The 24646-nt window shown below is 43.5% G+C and overlaps 2 protein-coding genes across 3 annotated transcripts in view; one reads left to right on the top strand and one right to left on the bottom strand.

Annotated features, from left to right (window-relative positions):
- Positions 1 to 14884, bottom strand: part of ncln (nicalin) — a 51073-nt gene extending 36189 nt beyond the window's left edge. Inside the window, exon 1 of one of the 2 annotated variants that reach the window (XM_080212840.1) lies at positions 14217 to 14884. In XM_080212840.1, coding sequence (XP_080068966.1) covers positions 14217 to 14391 — 175 coding nt within the window. In that variant the 5' untranslated portion in view covers positions 14392 to 14884. The remainder of the gene's footprint in view (positions 1 to 14216) is intronic. The other variant, XM_080212839.1, reaches the window with a different exon arrangement.
- A 345-nt stretch (positions 14885 to 15229) lies between these two features.
- The window catches only part of haus8 (HAUS augmin like complex subunit 8), a 50784-nt gene continuing 41367 nt past the window's right edge, over positions 15230 to 24646 (top strand). The window contains exons 1-2 of the mRNA XM_080212776.1: positions 15230 to 15272; positions 20897 to 21084. Of these exons, the coding sequence (XP_080068902.1) occupies positions 15244 to 15272; positions 20897 to 21084 (217 nt within the window). The 5' untranslated portion in view covers positions 15230 to 15243. The remainder of the gene's footprint in view (positions 15273 to 20896; positions 21085 to 24646) is intronic.

Genomic DNA, 24646 nt, shown 5'->3' with positions numbered 1-24646 from the left:
AATAAAAGCAAATGCACAAGTACAATAATGAAAAAGGCTAATAGAATATTGGCCTTTAACTCAAAGGGACTGGAATACAAACAGGAATCAGCTTTACAACAGTTGTACAGAGCCTTGTTTGATTTGATTTATTGTCACATGTATTAGTATACAATGAAAAGTATTGTTTCTTGCCTGCTATACAAAGCATAGCGTACATAGAGAAGGAAATGAGAGAGCAGAATGTAATATTAAATTCATACCGAGGGTGCAGAGAAAGATCTTAATGCGAGGTAGGTCCATCCAGATGTCAGATGGCAGCAGGAAATAAGCTGTTTTTGAGTCGTTTGCTATGTGATCTCAGACTTCTGTATATTTTTCCTGTCAGAAGGTGATGAGAGTATGAGCCGGGTGCGTGGGGTCTTTAATTTTGCTGCCGCTTTGCCGAGGCAGTGGAAAGTGTAAACAAAGCCAATGGATGGGAGGCTGGTTTGCATGCTGGATTTTCTGATTCTGATTTCATCTGCACCCAGATCTGGGTATCACACCACAGGACGATACACTGGCTTTGAAAGGGATGCTGCACAATTTCACCAGAATACCAGGTTGAGGGAGCTCAAGCAGGATGACAGGCAGCATCACATGGTTGGTATTCCCCGAAGTGTCTGCCTCTTTTAAGATGCTCTTAAAAATATGCCTCTCCAATCAAGCTTTTTTATACTTTCTATAATATCTCCTGTAACATAGTGTCAAATTATGTCTGATTACACCTCTGCGAAGCATTTGGGGATATTTAACTATGTTGAAGGTGCTACATAAATCTAAGTTGTTGAGGGATGAGTGCTGTTTAAGATAGATTTGGTACAGTGAAACTACAGATGGAATTTTCCCTTCCATTGTGAGAACAGGGATGTGGAGTGTTTTCCACCACGGAGGCTGCTGGGTTATTAGTACAGTATCACCTGACTCCCCAATGCCATTAAGTCTGCAGTTGGGGTTTCCTGATGTCTTTTGTGGTGGGGCAGGCTCGATGGTGCACGATATGCAGTCAGGTCTGATTGTCATGCTAAAAAGGCACCGGACAGCAACTTACTCACCAAGCTGATTAAGGAGATGGCCAGAAGAGGTCAGAGAGCTCCAGCACCCAAATACAGCAATGCCTCCTTGGGTGTTCTGCTTGATCAAGTGGAAACAAGGAACGCAGCCCCTATCCACTAGATAGGAAGAGGAGGCCAAACAGGATTACAAAACTGGCCTGGGTGCAAGTCTCCAGGAAAGTCAGTACCTAGGGTCTCTAGAAGAGAACTGTCCTGCAATGCTAAATGAGAATAAATGACTTCATCTGTGTCATCTGGGTAGCAAATGCTTAACTCTCACACTCACCTCAAATGAAAGATACAGAGGATATTGGCCTCAGTGGCAACACAATAAAGTGATGCCTCATAACCCCACTGCAGTCCACCTACTCTGCAGGTGAAGAGACTGTGGATCCCTCACTCTTCCACATGGAGAGCTGACCTGTTGACTGGGTGGATAAAGAAATGGGATTTAAGCATTGAGGGCACCAGCAAGCAGCACTAATGACATGGCTGTCTGAACCTTATCCTTATATCAACATTGGCTCAGCACTCTGGAGGGCACTGACTTAGAACCCTTCTGGACCACCTGCAGTGCCTCAATCAGATGGCACACAATCCAGTGGGTTATTTGTCAAACTGGCAGCATGGGAAAAATGCCAGAAACCCAACTGCTTTCAGACCCATTTTCTCTCTTTGCACAGAAGTTAAGCCATAACTGGAGAGCGAGGGACAAGATGGGAGGGCCACAATTGAAAAAACTGAACGATTTTGAGGAGCAGGCAGCCCAGTGGCAGAAAATCCATGTGGTTGATGTTCCACCCACCAACTGCAATACGTGGTGTTCTGGGTCCAGTTGCTGGAGGCCTCCAAACTCTCCTCACCTCCGCGATCTGCCACAGGACTTCATAAAGTAAGTTGCAACATTTGGACCAGACGTGTCCCTGTCCAGACTTATTCTGGACTGGTGTGATTTTTTTGCTGGCAGCGCAGACAATTGAGTGTGGCAACTCCGACTGGGCCTTTATCTGCATCTCATTAGCAAAACGTCAGCCTCTGGTGGGAAGTGCGACCCTTAATGGCAGCACTGACGGAAGATCCTGCCCACATTTAATGCCAGGAGGAAAGAGATTTTTGAGCTCCCACCACATTGACCCCCAACCCCTGCCATGGGAGTGGGAGAGTGAGAGATTGGGAAATTTCAGCCTACGTTTCCTCCTTTGGGAAAATCAAGAATGCAAGCGTACAATCTTAGAATCAATTATGCCACACAGGAGTGAAACTTAGGAAGTAATATTTCCACATGTAGGCTGTAGTTGCAGAGGTAAATTATACTTTTAAGACAAAGATTGATAGATATTAGTTACATAAGAGGTACCCAGCAAAGGCAGGCACGGTGGCATGGTCGTTATCCCTGCTGCCTCACAGCACTAGGAACTCGGGTTCGATTTCCAGCTGAGTCACTATGCGGAGTCTGCATGTTCTCCCTGTGTCTGCGTGGATTTCCTCTGGGTGTTCTGGTTTCCTCCCACAATCCAAAAGACGTGCTGGTTAGGTGCATGGCCATGCTAAATTCTTCCTCCGTGTACTCAAACAGGTGCCAGAGTGTGGTGACTAGGGGATTTTCACAGTTACTTCATTGCAGTTTACAAAGGTAAGCCTACTTGTGACACTAATAAAGTTAAACTTAAATGAAGTTGGGGTATGTTGCCATGATCTAACTGAGCAAGCTCAAAGGGTTGAATGGCTTCCTCCCACCCCAAAGATTCTTTAATGATCTAATTGTTATTTTCATTTTGTCACAAAAGCTTGCTTCTTTGCCATTCAATTCTCCCTGCTGGGGTACAATTCGCAAGGCAGTTAGCAGCCCCTTGTTTCCCTGTCAGACTGGGCATTGTTCAAGTGAGCTTAAACAGTAAGTGCAGACAAGCTATCTGATTGCTGACACCAGCTAATACAGTAAAGACAGGGCTGAACACAGGATGCTCCAGAATCACACCAGGTGGTGCTTTTATCCATTAAACCACAGAACTGAAACTTGACTTTTACAACACACATTTAAGTTTGCAAGGAATGAAGCTGCAGAAAGGAACAGAATACGTTATATAAGGATCTGTTGTGTAAAAAGGTCACTATTAAGTGAAAGGTTTAACAAAGAGAATTTAAAAAATATAGTCCACCCTCTGCTGGTTAACAAGGTATCATTTTCTTCAAATTGTATGTTGCCAACCTTTTCTGAGAATTGCATACACATAACATGATCAATGCCATTGAATCACTGACAAATCACCTCACTCCATACCATGATAGAGAAGATCCATTTTTATAAAAATGGGAAACTTGGAAGAAGACATTGCTGTTGTTTCCTCAGCTGTTCACTATTCTTAAGGTTCAATACTGCTGTGGTATTTAAACTGATGACTTCTTGATTCAGAGACAAGTACCATGCAGAACCAATACAAACTACTCATGTTTTGCTGTACAAAGTTAAGAGCTTTGTTGGGGAGTAACATATTAGCATGAATCAAGGATTGGTCAGCTAACAGAAAGCAGAGAGAATCACAGAATCCCCGCAGTACAGAAGGAGGCCACTTGGCCTACTGAGTCTGCACCGACAATAATCCCAACCAGGCTCCGTCTCCACAACCCCAAGCATTCATCCCACTAATCCCCGACACTTAGGGGCAGTGATTTAATGGCCAATCAATCTAACCTATACATCTTTGGAGTGTGGGAGAACACCAGAGCACCCGCAGGGAACCAACATAGACATGGGGAGAACATGTAAACTTCACACAGATAGTCACCAAAGACTGGAATTGAACCCAGGTCCCTTGCACTGAGGCAGCAGCGCTAAATACTGTGTCACCGTGCCTCCCAACAGCTCAGCTAAATAATGTGAAATGTGGCCAAAGGCCCAATTTAGGTCAGTACCGGGCTTCCAGTTTGGGGTGGAGTGTGCTGGTGATGGACTCATACAGCACTGCATGTCATCCATTTCAGACCAAGAAAAATGCCTAAAATAATTTCATTTATAGAAATGCATTAACACCCATCATATAAGTAATATCAAAGATTTTAAAGTTTATTTATTAGTGTCACAAGTAAGGCTTACATTACCACTGCAATGAACTTACGTGAAAATCCCCTAGTCGCCACACTCCAGCGCCTGTTCAGGTCAATGCATCAAACCAGCACATCTTTCAGACTGTGGGAGGAAACTGGAGCACCCAGAAGAAACCCACGCAGACATGGGGAGTGTGTGCAAACTCCACATAGACAGTGACCCAAGCTGGAAATTGAACCTGGGTCCCAGGTGCTGTGAAGCAACAGTGCTAACCACTTTGCTGCCCCATTATTTGGAAGCAGTTGAGTTTTGCACTGAAATGCATTATCCAAAACCAGTGACAATTTCCTCGGCATCCAACAAAACTCATACTCGACATGTGGCTCCCAGAAACCGATATAAATTGGCAGTTGCCTCCACTCACATAACGATAAATGGGGCTTTTCAGGTTGGCAAACTGTAATTACAGGAGTGCCACAGGGACTTCAACTATTTACAATCTACATCAATGACTTGGATGAAAGGAGCTAATGTAGGGTAGGGTAGTTAAATTTGCCAATGACGCTATGAGAGGTAGTGCTGACAGAGAAGTGGAGCTGAGACCACAATCAGATCAGCCATAATCTTATTGAATGGTGCAGACGGCTCAAAGGGCCAAATGGCTTACTCCTGATTTTGCCTGGAATTTTCTACCATAGAAGGCTGTGGAGGCCAAGTTACTGAATGTATTCAAGAAAGAGGTAGCTAACTTCTTTAGATTTTAATGGCATCAAGGTGTAGGGGGAAAAATTCATATTGAATGGTGGAGCAGAGTCCAAGGGCTGAATGGCCTATTTGTGCTCCTGGTTGCTATGTTTAGTTTCTACAATCCTACGTTCCTAATTTGATAGGGCAGAACTCCTTCAGGCCTACACTGGAGACAGATTAGGTTATGCTCAAAGCAACAACCTCCTGACTGAGGTGAAAACACCATCATCAAGGTTGACATTTTGAAAGATTTTAATCCCTTAATTCTACTGCATTGTCTAAGATAGCAAGAAGGTACGAACTACCTCAGGATGTCCATTCTTGGACAAGAAATTGCGGTAGTCATGTTTGGAACATCAATATGCCATTCTTGGCAAAGATCTCCACTTTAAATGGAAACTGAATTCCCACAAGAGTAAATCTTGTCACTATTTCTTGGGTGAATGAACTAACAGTAATAAAACAAGTTAAGCATCCAAAAGTCATAACAAGTTTTATATCCAAAATTAATGGTTACCCACACAAGTTTTTGAATAATAGAAAAATAAAGTTGCTACAAAGGTGCATTATCAGGACAAAACAAAATTGTCTGGATAAGCATCCTTCTCTCCTTCACAACCCTTTTTTACTGCCTACTAAATTAATCATTGCTTTCTTGCACCTCCCTCTTCCACACAATTACCAAACACACTGTTTTGCACTTTCACCCTACACACTGTGCTTCTAGCAATGTTCTAATGCAGTTTGCTCCTTCAACTTCATTGTTATTTTCAGAATCTTAAAAGACCAGCATAACCAAGGATCCCACATACCCTGGACATATTCTCTTCCATCTTCATCCACTGGGAAAAAGATACAAAAGTATGAAGTCACATACCAACCAACTCAAGAACAGCTTTTTTCCTGCTGCCATCAGACTTTTGAATGGACCTACCTCGCATGAAGCTGATCTTTCTTTTCACCCTAGCTATGTCTGTAACACTACATTCTGCAGCCTCTCCTTTCCTTCTCTCTGTAAGGTATGCTTTGTCTGTATAACACGCAAGAAACAACACTTTTCACTGTATACTAATACATATGACAATAACAAATCAAACCTCTCCTCAGACTAACAAAGTCCGCAGCCTTTTCATGTCCAAGTTTCACATCATCTACTTTTTCATTCACTTAAACTTCTCTGTAATTATTCTAACCACAGCAATGTAAGAACATAAGAAGTAGGAGCAGGAGTAGGCCATCTAGCCCTTCGAGTCTGCCCCGCCATTCAATAAGATCATGGCTGATCTGAAGTGGCTCAGTTCCACTTTCCCGCTTTCTCCCCATAACCCTTAATTCCCTTGCCTACCAAAAACCTATCTACCTGTGACTTAAATATATTTAGTGAGGTAGCCTCCAACACTTCAACGGGCAGGAATTCCAGAGATTCACCACCCTTTGAGTGAAGAAGTTCCTCCTCAACTCTGAACTAAACTGCCCCCCCCCCCCTTATCTCGAGGCTGTGCCCTCTAGTCCTGCTGTCCTTTTTGAGCAGGAAGAATCTCTCTACCTCTAACCTGTCCATCGCCTTCATGTCCTGCAGAATCAGCTCTGGTCTTCTGAACCAATTTATCAAAAATAAATACAGTAGACTACATCAGATTTTAATGTTTATGCCACTCTTTTCAATAATTTCAAATGGTGCAAATTTGCATTATTTTATAGCTATATATACACAGATCACAATGGGAAGGGAGACCATTTCATTTAATTTCCCTCAGGTGTTCTGAGCACCACCTTTCACACTGTGATACAGTAATCCATTATTATAGTAATTGTGATGGATTAATGAAAAATGGGTTAAGAAGATCATGTGAAACCTTCTCACTCGGACACCGGGATTACATTTCCAGGATTAATAATGTTCGGCAATATCTATATTGCCAATATATTTATTCAATTCATAGAATCAAAGAAACCCTTCAGTGCAGAAGGAGGCCATTCAGCCCACCGAATCTGCAGCGACTCTCCGACAGAGAATTTTACCCACACCCTATCCCCTTAACCCCAGATAATTACTGTGCTAATACCCCTAACCTACACATCCTGGGACGCTAAGGGGCAATTTAGCAATCATAAGAACATAAGAAATAGGAGCAGGAGTAGGCCATCTAGCCCTTCGAGCCTGCCCCGCCATTCAATAAGATCATGGCTGATCTGTTGTGGCTCAGTTCCACTTTCCCGCCCTCTCCCCATAACCCTTAATCCCCTCTCTTATCAAGAACCCATCAACCCGCTTCTTAAAAATATTTAGCGAGGCAGCCTCCACCACTTCAACGGGCAGAGAATTCCAGAGATTCACCACCCTTTGAGTGAAGAAGTTCCTCCTCAACTCCGTTCTAAACCGCCTCCCCTTTATCTTGAGGCTGTGCCCCCTAGTCCTACTGTCTTTTTTGAGCAGGAAGAGTCTCTCCACCTCTATCCTATCCATCCCATTCATCATCTTATACGTCTCAATGAGATCTCCCCTCATTCTTCTAAACTCTAACGAGTACAAGCCTAGTTTATTCAGCCTCTCCTCATAGCTCAATCCCCTCAACTCCGGTATCAGCCTAGTAAACCTCCTCTGCACTCCCTCCAGGGCCAAAATATCCTTGCGCAGGTGCGGCGCCCAAAACTGCACACAGTACTCCAGCTGCGGCCTCACCAATGCCCTATACAGCTGCAGCAAGACCTCCCTACTTTTATATTCAATCCCCCTCGCTATGAAGGCCAGCATCCCATTCGCCTTCCTGACCACCTGCTGCACCTGCAAGCTGGGTTTTTGCGACTCATGCACAAGGACCCCGAGGTCCCTCTGCACCGTCGCCTGCTGCAGTTTTTCGCCCCGTAAGTAATAGTCCTTCCTACCATTCTTCCTACCAAAGTGGACCACCTCACACTTGCAATCAAACTCACAATCAAACCCAGGTCCCTGGTGTTGTGAAGCTGTGCTTACCACCGTGCTGCCCCAATCTTGCAACTCTTTTAGAAAGAACATTAACATCTGCAAGAGATATTGTAATGCTGTCACGAGCCTTTTTAAAATATCACCAAAAGTTTATAGAGGAAAATAGTATACTTAAGCTAATATGCCTTAATACAATACAGTACTTATGCAATATCTTTCAAACTGTTCCCAGCAATGACAGATCTGTCGCAATTCTGGTGCGTTACAGTTAGATCTGCTGTTTCAAGGCTCCATGTCTCATTTCAAGTTTACTTCCAAGAGAGATTATTGAATAATTGCCAGAAATTTCCAACGGGCAAAAAAAAAATCAACTGGGAAACCAATGATTACAATTAAAGAGTGCAATATAATGATGGATCATTTCACTCAATTTACAAAAGATCAAACAAGAAACACAGGAGAATTTCACTAATATCCTATTTATAGTGTAGAATCTCAGTTGCCTGCTGCTGAAGTAGAAGAGACTTTATTGGTGGAATTCTCCAAGCCCTGCCAGCTTGTTCAATGGCAAGCATGAGAGCAGATCATGACAGGAGGTCCAGAAATCGGTTTAACGTCACCATCAATTTACAGTGGGACCTTTGGCTGGTGCCTGCCATGGCAGGTTGGAAAATCTGCCAGGGGCCTGCGTGAACTTCATTTGCATCGTGTTAATGGAATTCAGATGAAGCTTCGATCCCCCCATGTCAGATTCTTCGCAGTGCTGGCGGGAAAACACGTTGGTGTGAAACACATTTGTAACAATGTGGTGTGGAGTTGTCGGGACTCACCTGAATAATGCCTGGGGCTGTCTCTGGAGTTCACGATGGAGGCAGCCCATAATGTTGGGCCCTGGGACATCAAAGCTGTGGATTGGGGGTATATCTGCAGGTGGACCTTCCAGATTAGATTATCTGAAGGGAGTCCATCTTCCAGCTTTAGATTTTTTTTTCATTTCTGGAATGTGGGCATAGTTGACTAAGTCAGCATCTATTGTCCATCACTAGCTGTCCTTGAGAAGGTGCTGGTGAGCTGCCTTGAACCACTGCAGTTCCTGAGATGTAGGTACGCCCATAGTGCTTTGAGGGATTTTGACCCAGCGGCAGTGAGGGAACGGCATGATATTTCCAAGTCAGGATGATGAGTAACTTGGAGGGGAATCTTCAGATGCTGGTGTTCCCAGGTATCTGCAGCTCTTCTCCTTCCAGATGGTTGCAGTTGAGGATTTGGCAGGTGCTGCCTAAGGAACCTTGGTGAGTTCCTGCAGTGCACACATGGCTGCCATGTTCACCGGTGGTGGAGGGATTGAACATTTGTGGAAAGGCTGACAATCAAATGGGCTGCTTTGCCTTGGATGGCATCAAGCTGCTTGAGTGTTATTGGAGCTGCATTCATCAAAGCAAGTTGAGAATACTCCATTAGATTCCTGATTTGTGCCTTGGAGAGGAGTTACTCACCACAGGATCCCTAGCCTTAGTCCTGCTCTGATAGCTGTACCATTTAAATGGCTAGTCGTGTTCAGTTCTTGGTCAATGGCAATCCCCAGGATGTTGATAGTAGGGGAATTCAGTGATGGTAATGTAACTGAATGTCAAGGGGCAATGGTTAGATCCTCCCTTGTTGGAGATGGGCATTGCCTGGCACTTGTATGGCACGAATATTACTTGCTGCTTGCCAGCCCAAGCCTGGGTATTGCCCAGATCTGGCTGCGTTTGGACATGAACTCTTCAGTAACTGAGGAGTTGCAAATGATACTGAACAATGTGCAGCGATTATCGAACAACCCACTTCTGACCTTATGATGGAAAGAAGGTCATTGATGAAGCAGCTGAAGATGGTTGAGCCTAGGACACTAGCCTGAGGAACTCCTGCAGTGATATCCTGGAGCTGAGATGAATGGCCTCCAATCACCACACCATCTTCCTTTGTGCCAGGTGAGACTAACCAGCCGAGGGCTTTCCCCCCGTTCCCACTGACTCCACTTTTGCTAGAGTTCTTTGATGACAAACTCAGTCAAACCCTGATGACAAGGCAGTCATTCACAGCTCACCTCTGGCATCCAGCTCATTTGTCCATGTTTGAGCCAAGACTGTAATGAGGTCAGGAGCTGAGTGGCCCTGATGGAACCCAAACTGAGCATCCTTGAGCAAGTTCTGCTGATTATGCTGCTAATGACACCTTCCATCACTTTGCTGATAATCGAAATGATAGGATGGTAATTGGGCTGGGTTGGATGTATCTTGTTTCTTGTGTAGGGGACATAGCTGGGCAATTTTCTGCATTGCTGGGTAGATGCCAGTGTTGTAGCTGTACTAGAACAGTATGGCTCGTGGCTCAGCAAGTTTTAGAGTACAAGTCTTCAGTATTATTGCCTGAATATTATCAGGGCCCAGAACCTTTGCAGTATCCAGTGCCGTTTTTTGATATCTCACGGAGGCAATCAAACTGGCTGAAAACTGACATCAGGGGTTGGGGACCTCTGGAGGAGGCCAAGATGGATCATCCACCCAGCACTTCCGGCTGAAGATTGTTGTGAATGCTTCAGTCTCATCTTTTGCACTGATGTGCTTGGCTCCTCCACCATTGAGGTTGGAGATCTTTGTGGAGCATCATCCTCCAGTGTGTTGTTTAACTGTCTACCACCATTCACGATTGGATGAGGCCAGACTGCACTTTTTACGACAGTCGACACTGGTTTCATGGTCATCGTTAGGACTTTTAATTCCAGATATTTTATGTATGGTGGGAATGTTTCTGAAGGTCCATTTTCTTTTTCACAAGGTCCAGCTTCTGGTCTCAGAGTGCTTCTGGAGATCAAACTGCATTTTCTTCAATAGTGGGGAGGGATGTTTGGCGCTTTTGCAAGATGCCACCCAACAAGCCATCCAGGCCTGCCCCAGTACTAAATATGGTGTGAACCCCACCTAATTAATTAGGCGAGGGCCAAAAGATTTGTTGTGTTTTCTCACTGGGCTATGCAGTGGGAAACATTCCATGTTTCCACCCTTGCTATGGCACTTTACTCAAAGTGGGAGAATTCCAACCTACAATAGGTAACAATGGACAGCAGGATTATTTCATGTGGGGGTTGGTAGTGTAGAAGGCCAGCAATCAACTACAATTTGAGAATTCCAACTCAACCATGGCAAGTTATTGAACTGGCATCAAAACATTGACTATTAATATTGCCAGATTGTGATAAAAGTTATAGTGCATTACTGATGCTCTTCGAAGGACAGAACATGCTACCTTAACTGATCTGGGTTATGCATTAATACTAACTGTATGGTTGTCTTGATGATGCTTGTAACACTGAAGCAAACAACTCAAGTTGCTAAAACCAGGATATACCTTTTCAGAACAAAAAGGAGTGAAGCAATACGTACAGTTCTGCCAGGATCACTGACACTGTTAGAACATCTTCCAATTTAGTATTAAGCCCATGTGAGCCAGGAATGCTAAAGCTGCTTTTGCAAACATGTGTGGACAAGACAAGGGGTCAGTCCATTGGCAGGTTGACTCAAAATAGCAAAAATAACTCAAGTGGTGCCAAGTACAGTTCTTTAACTTCACTGGCATTGACAGAACTAAGTGGAAGTCTCAAAAGGCAAGTTCCTGTGCCACAGAGTTGTACAGCACAGAAAGAGGCCCTTCAGCTTATCATCTCTATGCTGGCCATCAAGCACCTATCTATTTAATCCCATTTTCCAGCACTTAGTCCATAGCCTTTCATGCTTTATGGTGTTTCAAGTACTCATCTAAATGCTTCTCAAATGTGGCGAGCTATCTCGCCTCTACCACCCTTTCAAATAGAGAGTTCCAGATTCCCAACGCCCTCTGGGTGAAAAGGTTTTTCCTCAAATCCCCTCTAAATCTCTTGCCCCTTCCCTTAAATCTATGCTCCCTGATTATTGACCCTTCTACTATGGGGAAAAGTCTCTTCCTATCCACCCTATTTGTGTCCATCATAATTTTGTACATCTTGATGACGTCCCCTCAGCCTTCTCTGCTAAGGAAAACAACCCCAGACTAACCATCTTCTCTTCATAGCTGAAACGTTCCAGCCTAGGCAACATCCTGGTGAATCTCCTCTGCACCCTTTTTACAATCATATCCTTCCTATACTGTGGCTACCAGAACTGCACACAGTACTTTAGCTGTGACTTAACAAGCAATTTATACAACTCCATCATAAACTCACTACTCTTGTATTTTATGCCTTGGTTCACAAAAGCAAATATCCCACTTGCCTTTTTAAAACCACCGTATCTACCTGTCCTACTGTCTCTGGGAACCTATGAACATAGGTCCCTCGGGTCTCTATTCTTCGTAGCGCCTGCCATTTATTGTGTATTTCCTTGCCTTGTTCAACCTCCCAAAATGCATCACCTTACACTTTTTGTCACAGTTCTGCCCATCTAATCAGCCTGTTTATACCATCCTGTAATCTAAGGCTTTCCTGCTCGCTTTTTACAACATTATCAATATTCGTGTCATCTGTGAACTTACTGATCATACCGCCACATTCCTGTCTAGATCATTAACAAACACTACAAACAGAAAGGATGCTGGACTGATCCCTACAGACACAGGTTTCCAGTCATAAGCTTTGACCATTACTCTCTGTGTCCTGCCACTAAGCCAATTTTGAGTCCAATTCGCCAAATTGCCCTGAAACCCATGGGCTCTTATCTTCTTGATCTATCGCATGCGGGAGTTAATAATCTTACTGAAGTCCATGCAGACGACATCAACTGTACTGCCCTCAGCTACATACCTAGTCACCTGCTTGAAAAAGTCAACTGTCAGACATTATCTTTCCTTGACACAGCCATGCTGACCTTTGATTAATCTTTGCCTCTCCAAGTGGAGATTGGCCAATATTTATCCCTTAGTCGACATCACAAAAAACAAGATTATTTGGTCATTATCATATTGCCCTCTGTGGGATCTTGTCAAACGGATTTTGATTGTCACACTTTCTACATTGCAACATTGACTACACTTCAAAAGTACTTCTTTGGCTGTAAAGTGTTTCGACCCCACTGGTTGTTAATGAAGGTACTATATAAAAGGAAATCTTCCTTTCTACGTAATGCTGAAATCCTCACTCGTGTGAAAAACATGCTGGTTAGGTGAACTGGTTATGCTAAATTCTCCCTCAGTGTACCTGGACAGGCGTTGGAATGTGGCTACTAGGGGACGTTAACAATAATTTCATTGAAGTTTTAACGTAAGCCTACTTGTGACGCTAATAAATAAACTTAAAATCTTTTTCCTTTTCTAACTTCCAGAACCAACTATTCCAATGTTCTCCTCTCATCTTCCAACTTTTGTGCCTTTCAGCTCAACCAAAACTTTGTTCATTCACATTAAGTTTTATTCAGCCATTTCTGCTCACTGACCTGAATTGGCTCCTGGTTCAGCAACAGTTCAAACTTATATGCAAACCTGCTGACGTGAGAAACTCCCGGCCTGCTGTGCTAATGTTTTTAACGCAGCAGGATGGGAGAATTGCGGCTCAAATGTTTCTCCAGTGGGGTAATGTAGAACAAGAGGTCATAGGTATAATTGAGAAGCGATTTATAAATTGAGATGAGAAGGAACTCCTTCTCGCAGAGTTGTGAAACTCGTTGCCCCATTGCGCTGTGGAGCCTGACAGCTTCAAGGAGTTTCTAATAAAGTAAAGGGATAAGGGGATGTGGGGAACAGGTAGAGAGGTGGATTTGAGACCAGGAAGAGATCAGCCATGATCTGGTTGACTGGCAGACCAGGAACGAAAAGCTGACTTGTCTACTTCTGCTCCTAACTTGTAAGCAGAATTATACTCAGCTGACAGACCCTCTGTCATCCAACAGCATCAGCCTAGATTGTTTTCATGCTCAAGTGTCTGCAGTGCAACCAAACGGCAAGGAAAACAGTGGTACACCTCTCACTGGCCCTCCGAACAGCCCTTGGAAGTTCCTGGCACACACAACAAAGAAAAATGCAGTCTCACTAGCTCAACTTTCCAATGAATCGACAGAAACAAAATACTGTGGACGCTGGAATATCTCAGCAGGACTGATTGGCTCTACTATCTCTCCACAGAGACTATGTTTCGAGTCTGGAGGACCCTTGAACAGAGTTTGCCAATGTTGAGTCTCAATGACCCTTCACCAGAGCTTACCAACGTTTCGAAGCTGGATGACCCTTCATCAGAGCCTGTCAACATTTTGAGTCGGGATGACCCTTCGTCAAGTCGAAACGTTGGCTCTGTTCTTTCCCCACAGATGCTGTCAGACCTGCTGAGATTTTCCAGCATTTTCTGTTTTTGATTCCAATGAATCGACCAGGTGAAAATGCCATTCTGATGGTGACAGAATGAGAGGGTGATACTCACCATAGGCCTGTCCCTGCAAGTCATACTGCTGCATCCTGTACACTGTGAACTCATGGGCCGCCTCTATGGGCAGGGGGGAGACCAGGATCAGCACTGCCGGGATGAAGACTATAAAAGTCAGTGGGAAAGAGCCCTTGAACATGTTGTCAAACACTTCGCTCGCTTCTTCGAACATTCTGGAATTTTCTTCGCGACAATTCTACTTTATATAATATATATGTGTGATTTTTTAAAAACTCTTAAATAGTACTCTTTTGGAAAATAAAATCTCTGATCATTCAATCCCCGCCTCCACCACACGCTCACTCTCCCTGACACTAAATGCCGGGGGGGTCCTTCAGGCAGGGCACAGCCCTCCCAGGGGCCCTAAGCGCTATCCCCGCCTCCTTTGCCTCCCGATTGGTTGTTGACCATCTATATTAGCATATCAGACGGCAGACCGGCATCTTATTGGCTGCTGCTGCTGTCAATTATCTACCGCCTTCATCCTCCCCGGTCCGCCTCTCCTTGAACAGTCAAAACTCTTATTCTCCGCTCGGCGTCAGTGAGAACAGTATCCAGATTCCCAACCCAGAAATGAATCGGCGAGGTTGATTTTTTTTTACGAGGAGTATTTAGCTGGGGATTGATTGCGGCAAGGATCCGCCGTGGAAGTGGCGGAATACGCCTGCGCAATAATTAGCCTGCCCCTGCGATGATTGACGGCTGGGTAGTCCAGTCAGAAGCGGACATGTGGGGGCGGGACCAGTAATGATGGACCATTCACATCTCGCTGAGACCGGGGCGGGGCTTTGCCAATGAATGACATCTAATTAATCCAATCATAAACGGAAGGAGACGGGCTGGAGGAGGAAGGACCAATCACAGCGGCGTGGCGACTGGGGCGTGGCTTCGCTGATGACTGATATGTATATTAACCAATCGACAGTAGAGACAGGGAAGGGACGCGTGCATGATTGACCAATGGCTATAGTGGAAGGCGGGACTTCCTCTCTTAAAGAAGTAAGCGGCAGTTTTTGAACAAAAGATGGCGGCTTGCAGCCGAAGGAGTATCTTGTGAGTTAACAATAACAGTTAATAGTTGATTAGTGTTTTCTTATTGCGTTTGCTTGTATGGAACTGATTGTCCTGTTCAGTTAAAACTTTAGGACAGCCTGTAAGGGTGTTGAAAGAAAAGCACAAAAATGCAGGAAACACTCAGCAGGTCTGAGAGAAATAGAGTTAATCTTTCAGGTCTGTGGCTTTATCAGAGCTATCGTAGGCCTGAAACATTAACTTTGTCTTTCCACAGATCCTTTGGGACCTGGTGAGTTTTTAAGTTTATTTATTTGTATCACATGTAGGCTTACATTAACACTCCGGTGAAGTTACTGTGAAAATCGCCACACTCCGGCGCCTGTTCGGGTACACTGAAGGGTAATTTAGTATAGCCAATGCACCGAACCAGCATGTTTTTTTTTTGGGGGGCCCACACAGACGTGGGGTAGAAAGTGCAGACTCTGCACAGACGGTGACCCAAGCCGGGAATCAAACCTGGGTCCCTTGCGCAGTGAGGCAGTAGCGCTAACCACTGTGCCACTATTGTTTCCAGCATTTTCTGTTTCCATTGCAGATTTTCTGCATTTACAGTTTTTTTTCTTTTGGAAAATAAAAGTCCTCCTTGAGGGGATTTAAGAACATAAGAAATAGGAGCAGGAGTAGTCCATCTAGCCCTTCGAGCCTGCCCCGCCATTCAATAAGATCATGGCTGATCTGTCGTGGCTCAGTTCCACATTCCCGCCCTCTCCCCATAACCCTTAATCCCCTCTCTTATCAAAAACCCATCAACCCGCGTCTTAAAAGTATTTAGCGAGGCAGCCTCCACCACTTCAATGGGGAGAGAATTCCAGAGATTCACCACCCTTTGAGTGAAGAAGTTCCTCCTCAACTCCGTTCTAAACCGCCCCCCCCTTTATCTTGAGGCTGTGCCCCCTAGTCCTACTGTCTTTTTTGAGCGGGAAGAGTCTCTCCACCTCTATCCTATCCATCCAATTCATCATCTTATACGTCTCAATGAGATCTCCCCTCATTCTTCTAAACTCTAACGAGTACAAGCCTAGTTTATTCAGCCTCTCCTCATAGCTCAACCCCCTCAACTCCGGTATCAGCCTAGTAAATCTCCTCTGCACTCCCTCCAAGGCCAAAATATCTTTGCGCAAGTGCGGCGCCCAAAACCGCACACTACTCCAGCTGCGGCCTCACCAATGCCCTATACAGCTGCAGCAAGACCTCCCTACTTTTATATTCAATCCCCCTCGCTATGAAGGCCAGCATCCCATTCGCCTTCCTGACCACCTGCTGCACCTGCAAGCTGGGTTTTTGCGACTCATGCACAAGGACCCCGAGGTCCCTCTGCACCGTCGCCTGCTGCAGTTTTTCGCCCCGTAAGTAATAGTCCTTCCTACCATTCTTCCTACCAAAGTGGACCACCTCACACTTGCCAACATTAAATTCCATTCGCCCAGCCTATCTAGATCCTTCTGCAGACTCTCCACACCCTCCGCACAATTTGCCGTTCCCCCAATCTTGGTGTCATCAGCAAATTTTGACACCCTACACTCGGTTCCCTCCTCCAGATCATCTATATAAATGGTAAAAAGCTGAGGCCCCAGCACCGACCCCTGGGGCACTCCACTAGTCTTGTTGAAGGCTTATCTCCAGATTCTACCAGCACAGAAACGCCACCCCCCCCCCGCCCTCCATTTTACAATTACAATCTGACAGCCCTGACAAAGGGTCATCCTGGCTTGAAACATTGGCTCTATTCTCTCTCCATGGATGATGCCAGACCTGCTGAGATTTTTCAGCATTTTCTGCCTTTGTTACAATTTTATATCCTTTGGTGTTTAGATTTGAGTATTTAGTATCTTGACAGTTACTACAGAGTTGCCAGATGTTGTTCGGCCCTGGGGCTGACCAAGAAATGATGAATAGAGTGCCAATTGTGTCTGCGTCCTAAAGTCTGTTGCATTGCAGGCAAAAGGAGGAGTGAATTTTGAAATGCAGACTTTTGGCATCCACTAGACAGGTGGTGATGGCTATCAGTGAGCTGGATGGGGCTACTAGATTTCAGCAACTAGCAGATAGGAATTTAATGGTATTTTAAGATATAATTTGTTTTACAAACAAGTGGCTTTTGCAGTAAAGAGAAATAGTGCAGATGTTGGTCACATTTGTATTCAGTGAGTGAATGATGCTGGAATGTGTGGGGATCCCTTTTCTTGGAGTAACCACCTTTTGGGAATTATCACCTTTGGGGAAGCAGTCGTAAGGTTTTGCAACACAGAAAAAGGCCCTTTGGCTCATCATGAGCACCTATCTATTCTAATCCCATTTCCCAGCACTTTGTTCTTGTATACAATGGCCTTTCAAGTGCCCATTTAAATGCTGTGAGGGTTCCTGCCTCTACCACCTTTTCAAGCAGTAAGTTCCAGATTCCCGTCACCCTCTGGGTGAAAAAGGTTGTCCTTAAATCCCTTTTAAATTTCCTGCCCCCTGGTTATTGACCCTATATTAAGGAGAAAAAGTTTCTTCCTATCTACCCTCCTATTATTGTGAAGTTGGGTAGAGTAATTGTAGATTGGTGTTGGTAACATTCTAGGGAGGAAGCATTGTTTGGTCCCTTTAAAAGGTGGTGCTTTTTCTGCGTTTAGAAAATTAAAAAAAATACAAGTGTGTGTATATACAAAGACACAATCTGAAATGTTTGTATCAAAAGGCCAACTAGCAGTGTTACCAACAGGCTTTTGAATATTTTGAATTCAGCCAATAAATTTGAATCAGGCACTTGGGTACCAAGAACTTATTAAATTTAAAACTGATGATTCTGACAACCTAGAACCAATCCTATTATGGGAAATAGTGATATGTCATCACAGTTATAAAATAAGAGGGCAGTGAGACAAAAAGGAGAGCACCTACCACAGCTCTCAGCTCAAAGCACCATCTAGATCGCAAAGGTACCAAAGAAGAAAGAAGTTCCAGATAGAAGAATCAACAGAGAAGGCCCAGAATATTCTTGAAGACACAAAACCTGGTTGTAATTTAGAGACTAACTAAATTTTTTTTGCTAATGAGTGTAAATTGTAGTTATTATACCATTAGAATCTTGTTTTATTTGGGAATAGTTAGATGGGATTTATTTGATTTAATAGTTTAATTCATTTGTTCACAATTAGATAAATAGTTGTGTTGATTTTAGAGAATGCGTCAGGGATTTATTTTGTATTTAACCACTAGAAGTCGCTGAAGCGCAGGTCACACCACTTCTCGTGCATGCTTGTGTGCACGCGCACACACACACTTTACAGATTATAAGGCATAGTACTCCTTCTTTGGGTATTTTGGTTTTAGTTCTCATTGCAGGGGGGGCGGGGGGGAGGAAGAGGAATCAACCTCTGCTTTATAACACTGTCCCTCATTATTTTGTAAACCTCCATCAGGTCCTCTGTTCTAAGGAGCACAACCTGTCCTAAATAGCCTCTCTTCATAGCTGAACACCTCGGCCGAGGCAACATCCTGCTGAATCTGAAGGGAAAACCTGATGATTAAAATTATGGAATAGCAAATACTGTTTGCCCATTTTATATTCAGTACGTTTTTGCAGAAAAATGTGTTACTGAATGCAATGGTTTTTCCTTATGGCTATGTTCAGTAACTTTTGCAATAATGGAGATCTCATAAAAGACGAAGTAGTCCCTGCTTGGCAAAGTATTATTTACAAGATTGTGGCAGAACTGACTGTGTACTTGAAGGCCCAGCAAATGTTTGTGAAAGAGGCACTAGAATAAATAGAGCTTGGATTTTTCTTAGCATCTTTAAGGTAGAAAAACCTCCCGCGATGCTTCACAGCCATAAACAAAATGAAGACTGAGTCACATAAGGAAATAATGGAATATGACCAAAGCTTGATCACAGAGGTAGGTTTTAAGAATACCTCAGAAGCAACCTGGGAGGGGAAGTACACTGAGATGATGGAGAGGCTTAGGAAGAAAATACTAGAGTTGTAGCAATTTAAAATAAAAAGTCAAGCATTCACAAGAGGCCATAATTTGAGAAACATGGTGAGTTATAAGGCTTGAAGAAGTTAGAAGTATGGGTGGGTGAGGCTACAAGGAGATTTGACCACAAACATTTGAATTTTAAAATTGAAATGTTCATGGACCAACAGTCAATGTAAGTCATTGAGCGTAAGGGTAATGGATGACTGGGACTTCATGTGCGTTAAGATATGGGCAGCAGAGGTTTGCATGAGCTCAGACTTATGGAAGATGGGTGGCCAGCCAGGACAACATTGATATAATTCTCCTGCCATTCCAGTCCCTTTCTACCAGTGCATGTACGTGCGCTATTTATTAGATCATGTTCAGTCCGTTAATCTGGTGATGATTGACCCAAAGCATTCCATACTGCTGTTATAGAGTTGTTGTGTGTTATATGGCCACACCTGTGAATGCAGTGGTGTCCTCTTCCCTTCAGTACAATTTGCATTTCTGGATGCATGCTTTGTTTGAAGCATGAGATAGATAGATATTTTAATTATTTTTTAGCACAATGGCTGAAATAGCTTTAGGTGTGTGGCAGCTGCATAAGATTGTGCTAGATTTGTGTGAATTCATGGCACTTTGTAGTGTTCACCTTTTTTGTCACTGGACAGGTCATTGTATTTATATACTGTAGTTCAATGTGGACCTCTAGTGGCACAAAAAAGGCATTGAAATAGACGACTCATCCCATTGTACCTGTTCTATTGGTTTTGACATGAGATTGTCTTCTCTGAGCAGATATAATGACAGAAAATCAATCTGCCCACCTGTACCTGATCCAATGGCAAATATTTTAAAATGAACAACAAAAAGGGAGGTCATGTCTTTTCAGCTCTAATGTGCTACTTCAGCATCCTCCCATGGAAGCCCCACATTGGGGTAATGTGTCCAGCAGTTTTCAGGGCTGTTCTGCAGACTGCGTTAGTTTGCAATGCCACTTTGCTGCAGGAATCTCCATGCAGTAGGCCCATTGGGAATTTTCTATAAATGTGCGTAGATAATATATAAAAGGTGCGTTTTTATTTTTAAGCCCGTTGTCACTGTTTTGTGGTTGCTGCCGAATAACTGGCTTTAAAAAAACACTACCAGTCTATATGTATGCTGAGTAATTGCAGTGCTCGGTAATGTTGGTTAAATACTTTTAAAGTTTATTTATTAGTGTCACAAGTAGGCTTATAATAATACTGCAATGAATCTCCTAGTCGCCACCACACTCTGGTGCCTATTTGGGTACAGTGAGAGAGAATTTAGCACTGTCAGTGCTAACCAACGCGTCTTTCGGACTGTGGGAGGAAATCGGAGCACCTGGAGGAAACCCACGCAGACACGGGGAGAACGTGCAAGCTCCACAGACAGTAACCCAAGCTGGGAATCGAACCCCGGTCCCTGGTGCTGTGAAGCAGCAGTGCTGACCACTGTGCCATCATGTTGCCCAGACTTATAAGTCTTCTCCCCTCCCCGCACCACCCAATAAATAATGTTTCCTTTAAAATAGAGCAATTAGCATTTACCATGGATTAACATCACACGCAGCCAGGTTGTGTAACCATCGCCTTGTAATCTAACTTGTCTTTTGTGACTTTGTTATTCCAAAAGGGCCTCTAAAAAATCAACAAACCTGCCTACCAGTAAACATTTGAAACCTGAGACTGAATCAAAGTCACCTTACAATACATCAGTGCAGTCTTCTCAACACAAAACTGTGCAGGTTGCACCAGAGCAGTTGTTCATCAAGCCCACTACACCAAGTCTTAAGCGGAGAGATTCTTTCGGTTCACGTAAATGTAAGTAACAACATGCTTCTCCCTCTTCCCCTTCCCTGACCCTTGGCTTCTCCTGTCCGCTGTTGAGTTAGTGACATGTGCTATGAAATAGTTGATTGGGTCCTGAAAGTGAATCTCTTCAACAGTGGAGAAAACGGCACCTGAGACCATCATTTAGCAGGCAAAGGAGGAGGGAAGCCATTGGAATATGTCCCCTGCACCAACTCATGAATGCTGTACATGCTTTCCAAGCTCTGAGGCAGCTTGTGTCTCAAATATTAATTTTTCAAGAAATAAATTGGAGGATTTGGCTGAATTTATTTTTTAATAAATCTGATCATTTCAATGTCAAGCTTTAGACACTTGTATTCCCCTAAAAAGTAGTAACATTTTTATCCAATACTGGCTCAGAACCCATCCCACGCTATTGATAGTATCTTTTAAGTCATTTGCAAACTGTACACATGCAGAATTGTTTGAAATTAAATTTGTTCACTTGCTTTTGTCTCAATTAACATAAACCAAAGCATTCCTGCTTTAAAGTGCCAAATCATTGATACACTAGAAGATTCCCAAAGCTTCCCTCCTCCCCCCAACAAATAATCTGAGCAAATTTCTCTCCTACATTCAAAATACTGACTTTTGGGCTTGTTGATATATTTCTTTCATTCATGCGCCAATATTTCATAGTTTCCATTTCCATAACTTTTTTTTTCATCTTTGCTCCCCACCACCCACATTATATAGAATCGTAGAAACCCTACAGTACATAGGAGACCATTCGGCCCATCAAGTCTGCACTGACAATGTCTCACCTCAGGTCCCATTGTCACAACCCCACACATTTACCCTGATAATCCCTTCCATGTACACATCCAGGACACTAAGGGGCAGTTTAGTGTGATCAATGCACCTAACCCCAACTTATTCAATGTTTTTCCTGCGCAGCTTTCTTCATCATCAGTTATTTATAGAATCCCTACAGTGCAGAAGGAGGCCATTTGGTCCATCGAGTCTGAACCGATCACAATCCCACCCAGGCCCTATCCCCTTTACTCCATGCATTTATCCTAGGTAGTCCCCCTGACACTAAGGAGCAATTTAGTTTGGCCAATCCACCCAACCCGTACATCATCGGACTGTGGGAGGAAACAGGAGCAACTGGAGGAAACCCACGCAGACACAGGGAGAATGTGCAAACTCCATACAGACTGTGACCTGAGGTTGGAATTGCTGAGAGGCAGTAGTGCTAATCACAGTGCCACTGGGCCGCCCCACTTTTATTACTTTTTTGTCATTGTTTTTAAATGTGTGCGAATTGAATCCACACATAATGTTCTCATTCCACATCAAACAGTCGATTATGGTGGTGGGAGATGTTTTAAAAATAAGCTTAAAATGGAATGTGTGTTCATATACCCGCAGTGTCCTTCCACCTTGATGTGAAATTGCAAAACTAGGCTCTAAACAGCTGTTTGTATTGTGGTTGCGACCATCAGATCTTCAATTCCTGAAGGTCTGCAATGAAAATTATACAAAAGTTTTGAGGATCTCTTTGTGAAAAGTTCCAAATCTTTGTGCTTATTGCAGCAATATAACTCCTGGTCATGCATTCAGGCCACCCTTCTGCTGCACAACAGTTTAAAAAAAATCAGTACGTGAGCTGATCTCTGCCAGGACGAGAGTTGGATATTTGTTGCATTTTGTACCCTTAGGAAAGGAAAAAAGAATGATCAGCCAGGGCCCCTACTCCTTATTTGCTGATCGATGACCTATTCTAGCTTGATAAAACTCTCCTTCTAGCCTCAAGTATGAAGATTAGCTGCATCGGTGAGGTACTGCTGAGCTGTCTGTATTTATGGAACCAGTCGAGCACTAACACCTTCAGGGAAGCATATTGAAATTAGAAGCTTTATCTGTCAGTGGAGATGAGAACTGAGACTTATGTTCTATGAATGATTAAATTTTTATTGATGTGCGTCTCTGTCTCAGTTTGGGAACTTTTTGTGTTAAGTTATCTTCAAGTAATCGGTCCAATATGCGCACTTCAATTGCTGCCGGCTATTGAACTGTAACTATGACTAATAGGTTCAATAACATTGTAAATCTGCAGCAACAGCCCCGATTTACAACTTCAGCAACCTACGTGTACCAGCGTCAATGGATCATTCAGCTGATAGCACAGTGGGGAAAAAAAATGCTGCTGACTCTAGGGAAATGTCACTCACTACTTCTTAATATTAGATGGTAGAACAATCTGGTGCAGTTACAGGCATGTGAACGGTGTTCTCAGCATCTTGTACCTTGGCTGACTACGCAAAAAAAAGGAAGGAGCATATCACCTGGGATGTCAATGGGCATGTATGCCTAGTTCATGTTGTAAACGTGTGCTCTAACAATGCAACTTAATCATGGGTGAAGATAGATTTTTATTTAAGGGAATTTTTAAGACCATTTTTATATTGGTAATATATAAGGGGGTATGTATCTTTTCTTCTAAAATATCTAACAAATGTCAACTAAGTATTGTGTAACTTGAGTAGTCCAGATAATGCAGGGATGACAAGTTACCTTCTGCAGTGGTCATTAAGGCTTTTTATCACTACTTTCGTGTGAGATGAATTCTAGACCTCTGTGTCCACGATCCAGTATTGTAGTCATTGGGTGTAAAGTTTATTTATTTATTAGTCACAAGTAGGCTTACATTTACACTACAATGAAGTTACTGTGAAAATCACCTAGTCGCCACACTTTGGTGCCTGTTCGGGTACACTGGTGGAGAATTTAGCATGGCCAATACACCTAGCCAGCACATCTTTCAGAGTGGGAGGAAACTGGAGTACCCGGAGGAAAACCACGCAGGCACAGGAGGAACATGCACACTCCGCATAGAAAGTGAGCCAAGCCAGGAATTGAACCTGGGTCCCTGGCACTGTGAGGCAGCACTGCTAACCACTGTGCCACATGCCACCCCCAAAAGTGAATGGCCCATATGGGAATGTGCTTCTTTGCTATATTGGAAGGATATGGGGTGTAGGGGGGAAGGCACTGACATTGAACCTGGCCTACAAAGCACTCTCAATATGGAGTTGCCTGATCTGAAGAAAGACAGGTTGAGTACTCTGCATTCAGCGGAAGTGCATCAGTGCTCAGCGTATCAGGCAATGGTATAGCATTGAGAGGACAATGTACCTGGATCTTGATGTGAAGTATGCATCTGGCAATTTATGATGAAACTTCTTAAAATGGGAGGATTTATTAAATCAGTAGAGACTTCCTTCTTATGAAATCTCTTATTTTGAAGAATGAATGTGCTTGAGATCAAAACTAAGGAAAAAAATTGATATAGTAGCTTTGGTTACAAAATACTGTGCTTTCGTATTCAGCATTGAAGTTGTCATGCCTTTTGTTTTGAAGATTGCTAACACTGACCATTTTCTGATAATTGTCCTATGTGCAACTCTCCAATACTTGTATTTTGCGGTGAAAATATCTGGTTATCAATTCAGTTCTAAATGTTTTTTTCTTTCTGTTTTGTTGTTCTGGTTACAATTATTAAATCTGTTGAATTGTTTATATATGA

The sequence above is a fragment of the Carcharhinus amblyrhynchos genome, chromosome 26 (assembly GCF_965287045.1).
Source record: "Carcharhinus amblyrhynchos chromosome 26, sCarAmb.v2.hapA, whole genome shotgun sequence".
NCBI lineage: Eukaryota > Metazoa > Chordata > Chondrichthyes > Carcharhiniformes > Carcharhinidae > Carcharhinus > Carcharhinus amblyrhynchos.
Note: the sequence above shows the minus strand (reverse complement) of the source record. Positions and strands in the feature narration are given on the sequence as shown.